The following is a 15,414-nucleotide window of genomic DNA, read 5'->3' as shown; positions in this document are numbered from 1 at the left end:
AACCCTTGTAAAACCCTATTCTATTGGATCTCAGATCATCAGAGAAAAAAAATCTATACTAAACAAGAAAAAAGTCAGCCTTCTTCTATTTAAGATGATAAGGATAAAAGGCGAATAATAATAATATTATTGAAATGATAAATTATAAACGCGTCTCAAATAAAAAAAAATAAAGGGAACCTTTCTTAAAAAGAAATTGAGGCAAAAATTCAGTATACTTTTGAAATATTTTCAAGGTCCATTAAATATGAGAGAAATACTGTTGAAAACAATTTAAATTCACTTTAAGAATATTAACTTAATAACCGAGTCTCAAATTTTAATGTAAATCTTATTTAAAAAGGCATTCTAAGAACCAAACCCACAATTGAATACATAAGTATTTGTTATTCTCTTTCTTTTCTCAGAATCAAACCAGAGATAAATGATTGATGATGGCAGAGTTTACATCCATCTCAAATCCAACTATCTGCAGTCTGAAGTTTGAAACCTCTACGGATATAGATTTTTTTTTTTTTTTACAAAAAAGAAAGGAAAAATAGAATTTCCTTTTTCCGACCTCTCTATTTGAAAAGTTCCCATCTAGCTCTATTTTAATATGCTCGTGCCTAAAGTTTCATGTGTGTCAGACCAAAAACCAAGATTATAGAATCTCTCATAGAAGAGGAGAGAGAGAGAGAGAGAGAGTTATTTATATTTGGGAAATGGTGAGCTAGTGAACAAACCAGCGGTGGATTTTTTCCTTTTGATGGGGCTTCTGTTTTGTATGGATATGGAGGAAGATTCATTTCCATGGACAAAACTTAGGAATGAATCATTTTGCATTCTTCACAGAACAAGACAACACCAATGTATACAAACACAAACTGTTGCAGCAAAACGAACAACAAAGAAACAACAGCAACATTCCATAGAAATGGCTGCTTTTACTTCTCATAATCCTACCAATCACCCAATCATACCTCTTTTTATTGCTTTCCTTCTTGTTTTTTCTTCTTCTTTTGCTTCTGTCTTGTCTCTGCAACTCATGTCAGATTCCAGTAATCTGCTTCCGGCAAACCAAACTTTCAGGCCAGGGAAAGAGACGTGGAAACTTAAAAGAGTCAATGCTTATCTTAAGAAGATCAACAAGCCTGCAGTCAAGACAATTCAAGTGCTTAATTCTGCTGTCCTTGTTTCTTTTCAGTGTTAGTTTAGTTTCCCTTCTTGTGTTGTTATAGGTTTTAGTGATCTGAGTTCTTCTTGTTTTGGTTGCAGAGCCCTGATGGTGATGTAATAGACTGTGTTTTATCTCATCTTCAACCAGCATTTGACCATCCAGAGCTCAAAGGACAAAAACCATTGGTAAATTTTTCTCTTCTTTTTCTGATGAAAACGTTTCCAAGAATCTTATTTTCCCTTGTCAGTTCTAATTTCTATTTGAAATATTTGGATTTGGACCACATTAAGCGTATGTATTATTGCAGGATCCACCAGAGAGGCCAAAAGGCAATGAGACAGCAGAGAGAATGTCGAAGAGCTATCAGCTCTGGGCAGAATCAGGCGAGTATTGCCCAGAAGGAACTGTTCCAATCAGGAGAACTACAGAAAAGGATGTTCTAAGAGCAAGCTCCTTGAGAAGATTTGGCAGAAAATTGAGAAGGCATGTAAGAAGAGACTCAACAGGCAGTGGTCATGAGGTTAGTATTGGAAACATGATCTCTTAATCCATAAAAATCAATGGTTGGAACCAATCAAAAAAAGAATTTGAGAACTTGCTTGGGCTGTTGAAATAAGAGATCTTTGCCATCCTTAAAGACATAAAAATCAACCACATCGTTTCACTCATTTTGCTAAAATGCTAGTTTTCGTCAGAAAGGCAAATTTAAGTTCAGTATGAGTTGTCAATAAGAAACAAGAAAAATAAAAGCACGATGTGGCTAGACACAGTTGTGGAAGTCAGTTTTAATTACAGAGTACTCTGCCACATGTCATCAGCATTTATTTACTGCAGGAACACACGCAGAAGCCACAGAAGCTGTATGTCTGAAAAATATTACATTTGGGCATATGCTTATAATCACTGACATAATTTCTTATATTACAGCATGCAGTTGTATTTGTTAATGGAGATCAATATTATGGAGCAAAAGCCAGTGTAAATGTGTGGGCTCCTCGTGTTACTGATCAGTACGAGTTCAGCTTGTCACAGATTTGGGTCATCTCTGGTTCCTTTGGCAATGACCTAAACACCATTGAAGCTGGTTGGCAGGCAAGAATTATCTTTTTTATAAGCCATCGTTGAGATCATGTGGTCTGCCTGGGATTAATAAATTCATGTGGCTTAACAGGTTAGTCCCGAGTTGTATGGAGACAACTATCCAAGATTCTTCACTTATTGGACAGTAAGTGTTGTGTAGCTCTGGTCCTTTGATTCCAGCTAAAGATTAAAGACATGACAAGTAGTGCTAATTGGGATTCATTTGTAGACTGATGCATATCAAGCTACTGGATGCTACAACTTACTCTGTTCTGGGTTTGTCCAAACCAACAACAAGATCGCCATTGGAGCTGCAATATCTCCAAGATCCTCTTACAATGGTAGACAGTTTGATATTGGCCTAATGGTTTGGAAGGTAAAAAACCCTTTTTTTAACTTTTCCTTTTCCTTTTAAAAACAACTGGTAATTAAATAAATATCTTGATTAATTTTAAGTTAGTTTTTATCAGAAGCTTGAAGAAAAAGAAGCATCACCATCCAATCCTGTTACAGCATATCTTTGATTATTATATTTGACTAAAAAAGACGCGTAGCTTGGCTTTTTCTTGCTTCTTTTCCCTAATTGTGATTTTAAACTGCAAGATTCTTCACATTTTTCTTTTCAAAGGCTTGCTTAATGTTGTCAACTTTCTCCAAGATGTATTCTCTAGAAAAGTAGTTTCTTTAATAGTTTGACTCCAACTGGCTCCAGGTCTTAAAGAAAAATTATATAGTCAAGTGGTCCTATCATGTAATATTGCCTTGACTTGTTGCACGACAATCCTTCGTAGTATAACCACTTCACTGTATAATTTCTCGGGTCTTAAAAAGGGTAAACTACCATTTCCTTTTCTTATGTGCTGTTATTTTAGTTTTTGGTTCATCATGCTGGCTATTACACAGTCAAGCAGAACATGGGACACAAGGCCTGAAGTTATCAGATCAATAATTTTTTTTCTGTAATAGTACTAACAATAACATGCAAAAATGTATTCATGTAGGACCCAAAACATGGAAACTGGTGGCTGGAATTTGGGTCAGGACTACTAGTAGGATACTGGCCAGCATTCTTGTTCAGTCATTTGAGAAGCCATGCAAGTATGATACAGTTTGGAGGAGAGATAGTGAATTCTAGATCCTCAGGCTACCATACATCTACACAAATGGGTAGTGGTCATTTTGCAGAAGAAGGATTTGGAAAAGCATCATATTTCAGGAATTTACAAGTTGTTGATTGGGATAATAATTTGCTGCCTTTAACAAATCTCCATCTCTTGGCTGATCATCCAGACTGTTATGATATAAGGCAAGGGAGAAACAATATTTGGGGAACTTACTTTTATTATGGAGGTCCTGGGAGAAATGTGAGATGCCCATGAAAATATTGGTGATTTGAGGGTATAGCATAGAAAGTAAAATATTTTTGTGCATTTTTTTAAATTTTTTGAGCTTTTACTTTCTCTATACAGGCATTACTATGGTTTGGGCTATTTTTACATTCTTTTTTTAAATATATGATATGCCCACTTCTGTTTTTTTTTTTTTTTCTTTTTACCCCTCTAGCTGGTGAATCTCTCTGCTTCTGAGATTGTGTAAATTTGGGGAATACATAATGAATGAATTGTCGCTCTCTGGTTTTCTTTTTTCTTTTTTTAAATATTTTTAGTCACTTCAAATATTCAGAGAAGAGAGAGAAAGAATTCAAAAATGTTGCATAGTTCCCCAAGTGAACCTTCTTTTCTTTAGACAAAAAAAAACTTCTTTTCAATAGTATTAAGGACAACACTGTATCTGAGTGGCCATAATAATAATAATAATAATTTTATTATAGCATAATCAAACACTGCAACAGCCAAGAGGCCATCTTCTACAACCAAGACTTGTCCTTTTCAACATTGGTTTCACCCAAGTTTTATTAAAATTTTATAATAAGACATCATATGGTTCTTTATTATAATGTTAAGAGATTACATATGCCTCAGGCCCCTCACTCCTAAAAAGTTGTCCTCTCTCCTCTGGAAAGTCAATGTACACAGACCCTTCTTTTTCTTCTCCATAAAGAAATGGTAGATTCAGAGTTACTGTAATTATAATGTAACAACATCCTTATTATGTAATTCATTAACATAGTATTTTATTTATGCTATATGCTAGAAATTGATTTATTTACAACTAATTTCTTGAAATTCAATTTTCATTTTTTCAGATTTAAATATATAAATTTAGAAAATCGTAGTCTCAATTTTTTTAATATATACAAAAACTTGCATTAACATGGCTCAATTGAAAAAGAGTACAATAAATAATTAAAAGATAAAAGAGAAAAGTAGGCACATCCCAGTCAAATCAAACCGAACAAAAAGAATCAAATTATAAAATACCAACCACAACCAAACCATTCCCATCCTAAGAAGTTAAGAAGCAAACCCATGTGTTGAAGCCTCTGCCACTTGGGAGGATCTCCGTTCAAACTGCCATTGCTATTAAGAATTAGACACACTCACCCTATACAACCTTCTATAGACAGCATCGGGCCAAATCCTAAGTATGAAAGAAAATCATTTGGAGCAAATCTCCAAACTTGACTTTAGGATGTTGCAAACATCGGTGTAGGGAGGTCCGCTTGGGATACACTCGTTTAAGACATACAATACTCCTCCCAACAAAAAAATCGACGGTTTGCTGTTAGATCTATACATTTGCGAAAACAACAGGAAAAGAAAACATACATGCAAACAGCTCATGAAACCACCCACACGCAAGCCCTTTTCCTGTACTCTATTGGGAGAGACGAAAAACTCTGACTTTTTAAAGAAGATTCTCAACAAAAAATCTCTATCTAGGTTTCTAGAAAAGAGAGATATATAGTCGGAGTGTTCAAATCAAAGCTGGAAGTGTTTTCCTAATTACAGTGCTAAAGAAGTGAGTTGAAATGGAAGGGCATGAAAAGATGCTTTAAACATAAAAAGCAAAGAAAGGTGAAAAAAAGCTGTAATGATATTACAGCATAAAAATGTGTTGTTTAAATTAAAATACAAAAAATAGAAACGTTGAGTTGCTTAATTTTTTTCCTTTCCACTCCACATTGAAAGGTTATTAAAATAAGAAACTTTCCATTTCCATTTCCTTCTAACAACCAAAAGTATTTTAACAGTTTCGTGGTTTGAACAAAAACCCTTTCTGCCTCTCCATGTGCTTTCCGTGTTAGATTTTTATTTTTTAATCTTCATGTTTATTTATGTATAATAGTATTTATATTCCATTTATTTGTGTATTTGAAAAATATTTCTATAAAAAATAATAATAGTCGTATGCCTGATGTGGCGTAATCAGTGGCAGGACCAGATGATGACGGTGGTAACGCGTTAAGTGATGACAATGGCTAAACAGTGATAGTAACTAAACGATTTGCAGTTATGAAAAAAACTTTCTAGTTTTGCAGATGACCCCTCCCTTAATTATGAAACACCCATACACAATTCCAACCACCGAAACTCAAGAGTCTTTATTCTGCTCCTAACTATGTTCTGTTGCCAAATCCCAATTGTTAAATTACTATAAACCACTACCATTTTCACCTAATTAATATTTGTCCCTACTTTTTCAAAAGTACACCTTCAGACAAATACAGGAAAATTAAAGGATGCAAATAATAATGAGAAAAAAAATATCCATTTAGTAAAATCTCAATCTACAGAACAATGCAAAACACTAAACCGGCTTATCTGAAGATTCTCAACTTCACATCTTGAATAATTGCCACTTCCTTCTGAGTTCTGATCTATGACACTATCTTCTCCCAAAGGACAAAACTCTCTGACCCAATGCTAACCCTCATCTCAGCAGAATAACTTTCCAATGTATTATGCAGACAGCAACTTCTTCTCCTCAAACCAAACGTTACCAAGTTTTGCAACAGCATTGTCTATGAATTTAACAAAATCTTCAAGATTGCAGATGGATGAACTATACTCCAAAATATCAACTACAAAAGCTTTCTTTGGATCTCTATTCCAATTCTGTTGCTCATTTATCATCCCATAGATTCTGCCCACATCATTGCACAGTTTAAAAAACTCGAGATCACCTTCTAAGGTGTCCTTCAAATCCAAGAAAAAGCCATGATTTCCAATAACACCTTCATTGGATTTCATTTTCAGTGCTATTTTCTGTATAGATGCAAAATTAAAGATTAAATGCCGAGTCACTTTGGAGCAACCGCTGAGTGAAATTTCATTGTCTCTGGGTTGGCAGTAGAGTTGGACCATGTTAGCCAAGAAGAAACGTGCTAGGAAGATTAAAAAATCAACAAAGTTCATGCCTGGTGGAAAACAACCAATCAGTACAAAGCACACAGTTCGTATAATCTCATGCAACAGTTATCAGGCAACTAGCCAGTAATTCATGTGATTTTCAAAGATTTAAAATCTCAGCATTTTCCCTCCACTTTAAAAAATAGGGATAGGGCAGCTTTTCTAGGATGCATCATATGATGAAAGATCAAGCCGGAGTCCATTACGCATTCTGAAAAGCAATATGGAATCTTTGTGAAGTCCAGCTTATGAGGGACAATGGAATTATAAGCTGAGGCTTAATGAATCAGAATATCAGAACTCTAAGTTTGTTATTGACATTACTTTTTATCATTGGGTTTGCACCAATCTTACCTAGTTCATAGTTTGCTTTGATACACGGTATGGTACAGGATACAATACTTTTTTGGGTACGGGATATGTAGAGGGTAGGCTTAGTCAGAATGCTATCTGGAGTCACAATACAGTACATTACATTGATTAGGATCATTATATACACATATACACACGCTGAAGACTTCATTTCTCTAGTGAGAACTGAAGCAGAACACAGGGAACAATTAGCTCTTGGATTTTAGCTTGTTATGTAATGAAGGTTTCAATAGTATGAAGTTTGAACAACAAATTTAAATGCTATGATAGTGGTATTTTTTTAGCAATAATAGTGGAAGATAATTACATTTATTGAATGTACAATGTTTTTCAAGAAATTTTACCCAATTAGAATGTAATTTAAATTATAAAATTGAAGTGGTAGAATGCAACTTGATAGGAAAATAAGAAACCTATTCTAATTAATTAAACTTTTTGGATAAACATAGAGTTTTAGGCTATCTGGAAACCATAATCCACTAGCTAACATCCTATTCAAAAGAATCACTGTATCAAAGAGATAAAATTTGGATATGCAATTTCCATGTTTTGGCACGTGAACGTACTATGTGCTGGACCATGCATTCTAGAACAACATTAGGAGAGGGTGTCAAAAAATTAGGTGGTTTGCACTAATTTGGCTGGAATTAATTCCTATAAGTAGAATCATTGTGTTCCCCTTCTAAGAAAAACGACCATGAGTCCCCTGTCCCTGTGAATTAACAGACTATCTAATCAGGTGATGATCATAACAATATTTGTCTCAGCAAATCTGGTGGGTTCATTCTAAGTTTCTAACTGCAAGTATGCATTCAGAATAAAAAAATGAAAACTGTATAAAATATGTTGAAACAAAGTATATATTCCTCTTACTAATAGTTACCTGTGTTAGCTGCAAGATTGCGCTGACAGACACCTTCAAAATCATCACAGATGTCCCTAATGTCTTCAATGTACTCCTTTGCCTCCGTGTAGTCTCTCCAAAGCAAGTCCCACTGAAGGAAAGAGAAAAAGGCACATGCTAGGCTTCCCTAAGTTTACTCAAATGTATGACTTCCTTCATGAATTACTAGACTCTACTTACCACCCAAGAAAGGTTGTGTGCATTAAACCAGTTGTGGTTTATTGATATTGTATCTTCCTGAACACATTATGGCCATGTGTTAAAGAAGTAAATACATAAAAAAATGGGAAAAATACTGCAAATAACGGCCAAGTTCATAAACCTCACTTGCATTTAGAAGGGGGAAAAAGCAACTAGATTCCTTTTAAGTATGACACACTTTCATAGTAATGGGGTGATAAAGCATGGACAAGGTCATATTTGTTTATGTTCACGAACAAAAATGGAACAAAAAACCAGGATGTGAAGAATTTTGAAAAAATTTAGAGAATTCTTATATTTCACTCTTAATCTTTACAATTGGTTTATATGACTATTTATACACAAAGAATTATATCTAAACAGGAAGCAAATAATCAAATAATAATTACAGATATAATTAAGGATCCTAATCAAATCAAATCAAATCAAATCATATCCCTAGAATCAGTTAGGATTAGCAAATAAGTCAACACTCCCCTCAAGTTGGTGCAAAGATGTCGCACATGCCCAACTTGCAAATCAGATTATGGTAGATCTTGTTGTTGAGCCTTTTAGTAAACACATCCGCAAGTTATCCAATAGAAGTCACATGAACTAGACTCAAGACATTGTCTGTTAATTTTTCTTTAATGAAGTGCCAATCAATTTCAATGTGCTTCGTCCGGTTATGTTGGACTGGATTTTGTGCTATACTTATAGCAGTTTTATTGTCACAATATAAAGTTATCTTGTCTCTCTCGAACAACCTCAACTCCTTCAATAATTTCTGTAACCATAAGAGTTCACACACACCTTAGGCCATTGCTCTGTATTCTGCTTCAGCACTTGATCGAGCAACAACACTTTGTTTTTTGCTCCTCCAGGTGACAAGGTTCCCTCCCAGTGACAAGGTTCCCTCCCAGTGACAAGGTTCCCTCCCACAACTGTGCAGTAGCCAAAGGAGGATCTCTTGTTATCGAGAGATCCTGCCCAATCTGCATCTGTAAAAGCTTCAACTCGGAGGTGACCATGTTTGGAGTAAAGAAGCCATTTCCCTGGCGCAGACTTTAGATATCTTAAGATGCGAAGTACAGCTTGCATATGAGTCTCGCGAGGGTCATGCATGAATTGGCTGACTAAGCTAACAGCATAGGCTATATCCGGTGTGTGAGAGATAAATCAACCTTCCTACCAATCTCTGGTATCTTTCAATATCCACGGACTCACCAGTTCCTGCTTCCAGCTTGTGATTACTTTCAATGGGAGATTCTGCTGGTTTACACCCCATCATACCAGTTTCTTCCAACAGATCCAGTATGTACTTTCTTTGGGAGATGAAAAATTCCTTTTTCTGATCTGGCCACCTCAATACCTAGGAAATATTGCAGTTTTTCTAGATCTTTGATTTCAAATTCTTGAGCTAACAACCTCTTTAGTTGAGTCATTTCCTCTTTGTCATTGCCTGTCACCACTATATCATCAACATAAACAATAAGAAGGGTGATCTTACCCTTGTGATGTTTGATAAACAGAGAGTGATCAGCATTGCTTTGTTGGTAACCAAAGGACATCATGGCTTTGCTAAACTTGTCAAACCAAGCTCTAAGAGATTGTTTTAGCCCATACAAAGCCTTTTTTAACCTGCACACCTTTCCTTGTGTCTTCTCATCAGCGAACCCCGGAGGAATTTCCATGAACACTTCTTCCTCTAAATCTCCATGGAGGAAAGCATTCTTCACATCAAACTGTTGCAAGTCCCAGTCCAAGTTGGCTGCGCAGGATAACAAAACTCTGATTGAGTTCATTTTTGCAACTGGGGCAAATGTCTCTTGGTAATCCACTCCATAGGTTTGGGTGAATCCTTTAGCAACCAATCTGGCCTTAAACCGTTCAATTGTGCCATCAGCTTTGTGTTTCACTGTGAACACCCATTTACAGCCAACGAGTTTCTTCCCAGGTGGGAGAGTGACAAGCTCCCAAGTCTCATTTTTAGCCAATGCTTTCATCTCTTCAATCATTGCTTTCTTCCATTTAGGATCTGTAAGAGCTTTCTTCCAATCCTGTGGAATAGACACAGAGGAAATAGACAAGGCAAAGGCTCTATAGGAAGGAGATAAAGATTCATAAGAAACAAAGTTAGAAATAGGGTGTTTAGTATAAGATCTGACCCCTTTTCTTTGTGCAATAGGTTTATCTAAGTCATTGAAACATTCAAGAGTTGTGGGTAACTCACCAAAAGAAAGAGTTGTGGGTAACTCACCAGAAGAAGATTCATGACTGGGTAACTCACCAGGAGAAGATTCTTGACTCTGAGTAGACTGCATAATGGCTTCTTCTGCCTTGTCTCTCCTTGAATACCTTCTCAAATCTGACTTGTCTAAACGACCAGTTCTCTCTCCTTGATTGGACATCTCCCCCTGTCTACTAGAACTCAAACTTTCTAGTTGAACCATATCATTCAGAATCACAGAATTCGAGATCACCTCTTCTTGCTCATTATTCTCCCCCTGAAGAGGTGAGTGGGTGGTACTGAAGTAGGGTTCAGTTTCTAGGAAGGTAACATCCATACTAACTAAGTATTTCCTAGAGCAAGGATGATAACACTTGTATCCCTTCTGTGTTTGAGAATACCCAACAAACACACATTTAAGGGCCTTGGGATCCAATTTTCCTGCCGTCCTAGTATAGACAAAGCAAACACACCCAAATACCTTTGGTGGAATAACGTATGAATTCTTCCCTTGTAGAACCGCCAAAGGACTCATAAAGTCAAGGGTCTTGAGAGGCATTCTATTGATAAGATAAGCAGATGCAAGAATTGCATCTCCCCAATATGCTTTGGATAGATTCATGGTGAACATAAGAGATCGAGCTACCTCCAATAGATGTCTATTTTTCCTCTCAGCAACGCCATTTTGAGCACTAGTATAAGGACAACTAGTCTAGTGTACTATCCCATTACTCTCCAAATAAGCAGAAAAGCTACTATCCATGTATTCTCTTCCATTGTCAGATCTCAAAATTTTCACCTTAGTATCAAATTGAGTACAAACCATCTTATGAAAGGATTGAAAACAATAAAAGACATCACTTTTAGCTTTAATCAAATAGACCCAAGTCATTCGAGTGCAACAATCAATAAAGGTGACAAACCATCGATTACCAGATAAGGAGACAGTTTGAGTAGGCCCCCAAATATCAGAATGAATAGTCGCAAAAGGAATTTGACTTTTATTATGACTCAAAGGATAGGATGTTCTAATGTGTTTAGCATACTCACAAGCATCACAAAACAGAGAATCAAACTGAGTTCTAGCAAACAAATTAGGATAAAGTTTTTCTAAGGCAAAAAATGATGGATGCCCTAACCGTCTGTGTCACTGTATTATTTCCTGATTGACATCCTTATTTTCTCTAAAACAGGCGTGAGATATCGAAGAACCTGGATCACCCTCCAACATAGATAAGCCATCATGCAGCCTACCATTGCCAATCCTCTTTCCTGTGTGAAGGTCCTGAATAACACAATGATCAGGAAAGAATTCAATTTTACAATTAAGAGCATTGGTAATAGCACTGACAGATAAAAGGTTGACAGGAAAATGGGGAACATGAAGGACAGATGATAATTTAATGTTGGATGTGCAAATAACAGAACATGTTCCGGATATGGGAGTAAAAGAGCCATGAGCAATTCTGACACTATCTTTGGTTAGAGAAGGAAAATAATTGAGAAAGCCTTTAGAAGAGCCTATCATGTGTCTATTCGCACCAGAATCGATAATCCATGGAACATTATTAAAAGAGGAAGCATTACCTGACTTTACAAAGTTAGATGTGGCACCGGAGGACGAGAAATCAGAGTTAGGAATCGAGACCTTTTTACCTTCTGCCATGGTAAAGATTTGTGAACCGTGAAAAAATAGGAGGTACCCAAAGTTGTACACACAAGAGAGCCCAATCAATTCACCAAAAGACCGGGTAGCGGCACGGGAAGGCCAGAAAGATGGTCGGAATCATCGCTGAAGTGATCGGAGCCGCGAAGCAGCGTCAGGTGATTGGTCACGCGCCGGGAAAGGGAGGCACGTGAGCCTCACATGCAAGCTTTTTCGGCGTCGGAGCTGGGTGATCGGCCGGCGACAGTCCTGGTGCTGGCGATGAGAGGAGGAAAGGCTCCCGGATAGGTTAGTACCAAAAAAGGTAGATCTAGGATTTTGAAACCCTAAAGAGGAAAAAAATTAAATTTAAACCCTAAAATCAGGAAAAGGCTCTGATACCATGAAGAATTTTGAAAAAATTTAGAGAATTCTTATATTTCACTCTTAATCTTTACAATTGGTTTATATGACTATTTATACACAAAGAATTATATCTAAACAGGAAGCAAATAATCAAATAATAATTACAGATATAATTAAGGATCCTAATCAAATCAAATCAAATCATATCCCTAGAATCAGTTAGGATTAGCAAATAAGTCAACAGGATGTTGAACATACCAGATTGTGAACTTGGTGATACCATCCACTAGGCACAAAGATAATTTCATTTTTGTCCTGAATGCATTCCAACCAGACAGCCTATGCAAGCAACATGAATAAACAGACGCATGAGAAAAATCTAGGAACAAGTATATGATGCAGAGACAGATTACTGTTTTACCTTCTTAAAATCTGGAAATTTCGTTTCACTAACATCGTCAAAGATGTTATAAACTGTGCTCTTCAAGTTCCTGGACCAAAATGGAGAAGCAAGTTAACCAAGTGGTTCATGTCATTATTGACAATTTGACATAGAAAAAACTGCACAAAATATGGGCTATAGTATTAGGCTGCAGTTGTTGTTTCTTTCAGCTAACCAGGAGTATATAAAGAACAGAGATTTACCAAAAATAAATATTGACAGAGAAGAAACAAAAGCCAAGATGTTGCCAATTTGATTGCATATGAAAGTTCAACTAAGTTCATGGATATAGTTGACAGTTGGATAAGGAGAATTACAATATGTAAACCATTTTGCACTAACAAGTAAGCTTGATATTTATTGTTGTGCTCTAATTTCATCTGGAATTGTAAATAAATCTTCTTCTTTTAAGAGCAAAAACATTATTAAGATAAGGGACTATGTTCCACTCACAACATGATATGTTTGCTTCTTAGAACATATGATTAGTATAAGACAACTCATCATAGACATGCCTATCAAATACAAGGTGACATTGGGAAGGAGACAGAAAAAGCCATTTCTTCTTCCCACAAACATTTGCTGACCAACTGTATGACCTGAAAACATCTGCATGAAGAGGAGTCCATGATCCTGCACCAGAAAAATTAAAAGTTAGGTAAGCTTCCTTCAAACAATTGAATATAAGTTCAAGTAGACAAACAACAACTCCAATCATCTATGTACGAAATTCAAATTCGACTATAAGCATAGCTATCAAGAAAGACAAAGTAGAGTTCATCACATGTACTCTCAAACCTTTTGCTCCCATATAAACAAAACGATAGTCAGAGCAAGTTATGTCATCATTCTCTTGATTAGTGTCAGGATCCTTATGCATACGATAATGGTCAAGGTACAGATTGAGCCAATCATCACAGAAAAGTAGTGGGGTTCTGTATGCTACATATTCTGGGTATTCCTGAAGAATCAAGAACCAAGAACAAAGAAGGTAAGAGAACAATGTGCTAACATTTGCACCTCAGACTCAGACACTGTGTTGCCATCAGCAAAGGAAATACCCCCTAACATTTTAAGATTTTTTTTAAAAAAAAAAAAAAAAGATAATACAGAAGATTACATTGTTGACAACCAAATCTCATACTAAGAGGGAAGAAATCACCAAAGAAGAGTTCTCCAAATCAGTATACTCACTTATGAAGAGGTTGGAGCTGAGTAAACATGAATTGCGCTACTATGTAAAATTTCAACTTAATTTCTAAGTTGCCTTTTCAATGTTTTTAAACCAATGGCAATCAACATTTACAGCTTCTTCTGTCTCAGTTCCTCTTCTTTTGCATATTTGAATAGTAAGCGGAATGAGATGTGTGTCCAAACTGCTTGGTCCACAGAATCGTGTAATGCATACAAGAAAGTTGCAAAATTATTCTCAGGTGTCAACCTGCAGCAGAATATCTTCTAAAAATTTCCTTAACTTCCTATCAGAAAATTTGTTAAGAGCATACTGCTTTTGCACGAAGACCGCTGAAGTACCATCTTGGAGCTCTTAACTCCTCGTAAAAAATCATGTGCATCATGATCAAAAGAAACTCCAAGTTCAAAAATTAAACATTTTAGGACCATAATACACCATCCTAAAATCGAAACTGATCATTCAGGAAATAATTTATTTAAGTCAAGTGATAAAGCAAACAGTTGAAGACATGAAAACTCGGCTGTTTACTAAAACAAAAATTGAAACTGAAAACGCAAACTAATGGAGAAACTAACTGGGTACCTTTACAAAATGCCAGTCCTTCAAATATAGCAGGGAGTTGCTACTACCCTCAACCCAATGTTCGATAAACTCTGAAACTGTCATTTCTACTCTCTTCTGATCCGTAAATTCTCTAGTCCCACAATCCGCAACCTTGAAATCATAGCTAAAATTTTCAAGGGGAGGAGGGGAAAATCATAGAATCCTGGTCCTCAAGTAATAGAATAGGTGAAAGTTGACCGAGTAATTAAATACCTGAACTTTGGATTTGCCAAAATGAGTAGAGAAGAATTGAAGATTAGGGTACCCATTATCAGTTTTCCAATCTCTGCAAGCTCTCCAATCGTCCATGAGACCCGTCAGCACTACTGGTTGGTTCTTTGCTAAATATCTTTCAGCGAACTCATTATAGCACAGTTCTTTACCATTCACCTTCTCTATTTGCCCTCCAATCTCTATACCCATCTTTCAACCTCTCTCTCTCTCTGGTTTTGCAGACTTCTCGTTGTGGAATTAAACCGAAGCACAAGAATTGCCTCGACACCCTTGATGCCCCTCACCCGATGGGCCGTTATAAAAGCACCCCTGGTCGTTCACCTATTCTTCTTCTTCTTCTTCTTCTCTTTTTTTTTTTTTTTTTTCCTGTTAAAAAAACTTATTACTACCTCAATTTTATCTATTTTACTTTTTCACCAATATTAAACATTATTTTTTATTACTTTTTTAATTTATCATTTTAAATATATTAAATTTTATTAAATATTAACAAATATTTTTAAAAATTTAAATAAAATTATAATAATTAATTTATATATTATTATTGTGTAAAAAATAATAATTCTGAGATAAAAAAATAAAAAAAAATTATAAAATAGAGAAGTATTTTTTATTAACAGTTAAACGACTTACCGTTTAAGTGATAAGTACTAGGAAAAGCGCGTTTACGCCTGCTGCAAGTTCTTGTTTA

General features: G+C 35.8%; 2 protein-coding genes across 4 annotated transcripts; one reads left to right on the top strand and one right to left on the bottom strand.

Annotated features, from left to right (window-relative positions):
• The first annotated feature begins 553 nt into the window (after positions 1-553).
• LOC110630900 lies at positions 554-3,882 on the top strand. The gene is made up of 7 exons (XM_021778540.2): positions 554-1,153; positions 1,258-1,344; positions 1,467-1,679; positions 2,087-2,251; positions 2,331-2,384; positions 2,469-2,615; positions 3,241-3,882. The coding sequence occupies exons 1-7, from the start codon at positions 749-751 to the stop codon at positions 3,616-3,618; spliced, it is 1,449 nt and encodes a 482-aa protein (XP_021634232.1). The 5' UTR covers positions 554-748; the 3' UTR covers positions 3,619-3,882.
• Positions 3,883-5,895: 2,013 nt separating this feature from the next.
• Positions 5,896-15,071, bottom strand: LOC110600131 (2-oxoglutarate and iron-dependent oxygenase JMJD4). 3 transcript variants are annotated; one of them, XM_021736883.2, is made up of 9 exons: positions 14,703-15,070; positions 14,469-14,600; positions 13,490-13,652; positions 13,207-13,324; positions 12,671-12,740; positions 12,508-12,588; positions 8,009-8,065; positions 7,808-7,919; positions 5,896-6,560 (listed from the first exon to the last, which is right to left on the bottom strand). In XM_021736883.2, the coding sequence occupies exons 1-9, from the start codon at positions 14,910-14,912 to the stop codon at positions 6,103-6,105; spliced, it is 1,401 nt and encodes a 466-aa protein (XP_021592575.1). In that variant the 5' UTR covers positions 14,913-15,070; the 3' UTR covers positions 5,896-6,102. The 3 variants fall into 3 exon arrangements, with proteins under 3 accessions (XP_021592575.1, XP_021592577.1, XP_021592576.1); XM_021736885.2 differs by having other exon boundaries at positions 14,469-14,613; positions 14,703-14,891; XM_021736884.2 differs by lacking the exon at positions 8,009-8,065 and having other exon boundaries at positions 14,703-15,071.
• Positions 15,072-15,414: the final 343 nt, after the last annotated feature.

Source organism: Manihot esculenta, chromosome 14 (assembly GCF_001659605.2).
Source record: "Manihot esculenta cultivar AM560-2 chromosome 14, M.esculenta_v8, whole genome shotgun sequence".
In the NCBI taxonomy this organism is placed as follows: domain Eukaryota; kingdom Viridiplantae; phylum Streptophyta; class Magnoliopsida; order Malpighiales; family Euphorbiaceae; genus Manihot; species Manihot esculenta.
Note: the sequence above shows the minus strand (reverse complement) of the source record. Positions and strands in the feature narration are given on the sequence as shown.

Coding starts and splice junctions, on each gene's coding strand:
- LOC110600131 (XM_021736883.2), bottom strand. CDS start 14,912: ATGGGTATAGAGATTGGAGGGCAAATAGAGAAGGTGAATGGTAAAGAA. Junction 14,601..14,702: donor TTGGCAAATCCAAAGTTCAG/GTATTTAATTAC, acceptor TATGATTTCAAG/GTTGCGGATTGTGGGACTAG. Junction 12,589..12,670: donor AATTTCCAGATTTTAAGAAG/GTAAAACAGTAA, acceptor TTGCTTGCATAG/GCTGTCTGGTTGGAATGCAT.
- LOC110630900 (XM_021778540.2), top strand. CDS start 749: ATGGGGCTTCTGTTTTGTATGGATATGGAGGAAGATTCATTTCCATGG. Junction 1,680..2,086: donor CAACAGGCAGTGGTCATGAG/GTTAGTATTGGA, acceptor CTTATATTACAG/CATGCAGTTGTATTTGTTAA. Junction 2,385..2,468: donor GATTCTTCACTTATTGGACA/GTAAGTGTTGTG, acceptor ATTCATTTGTAG/ACTGATGCATATCAAGCTAC.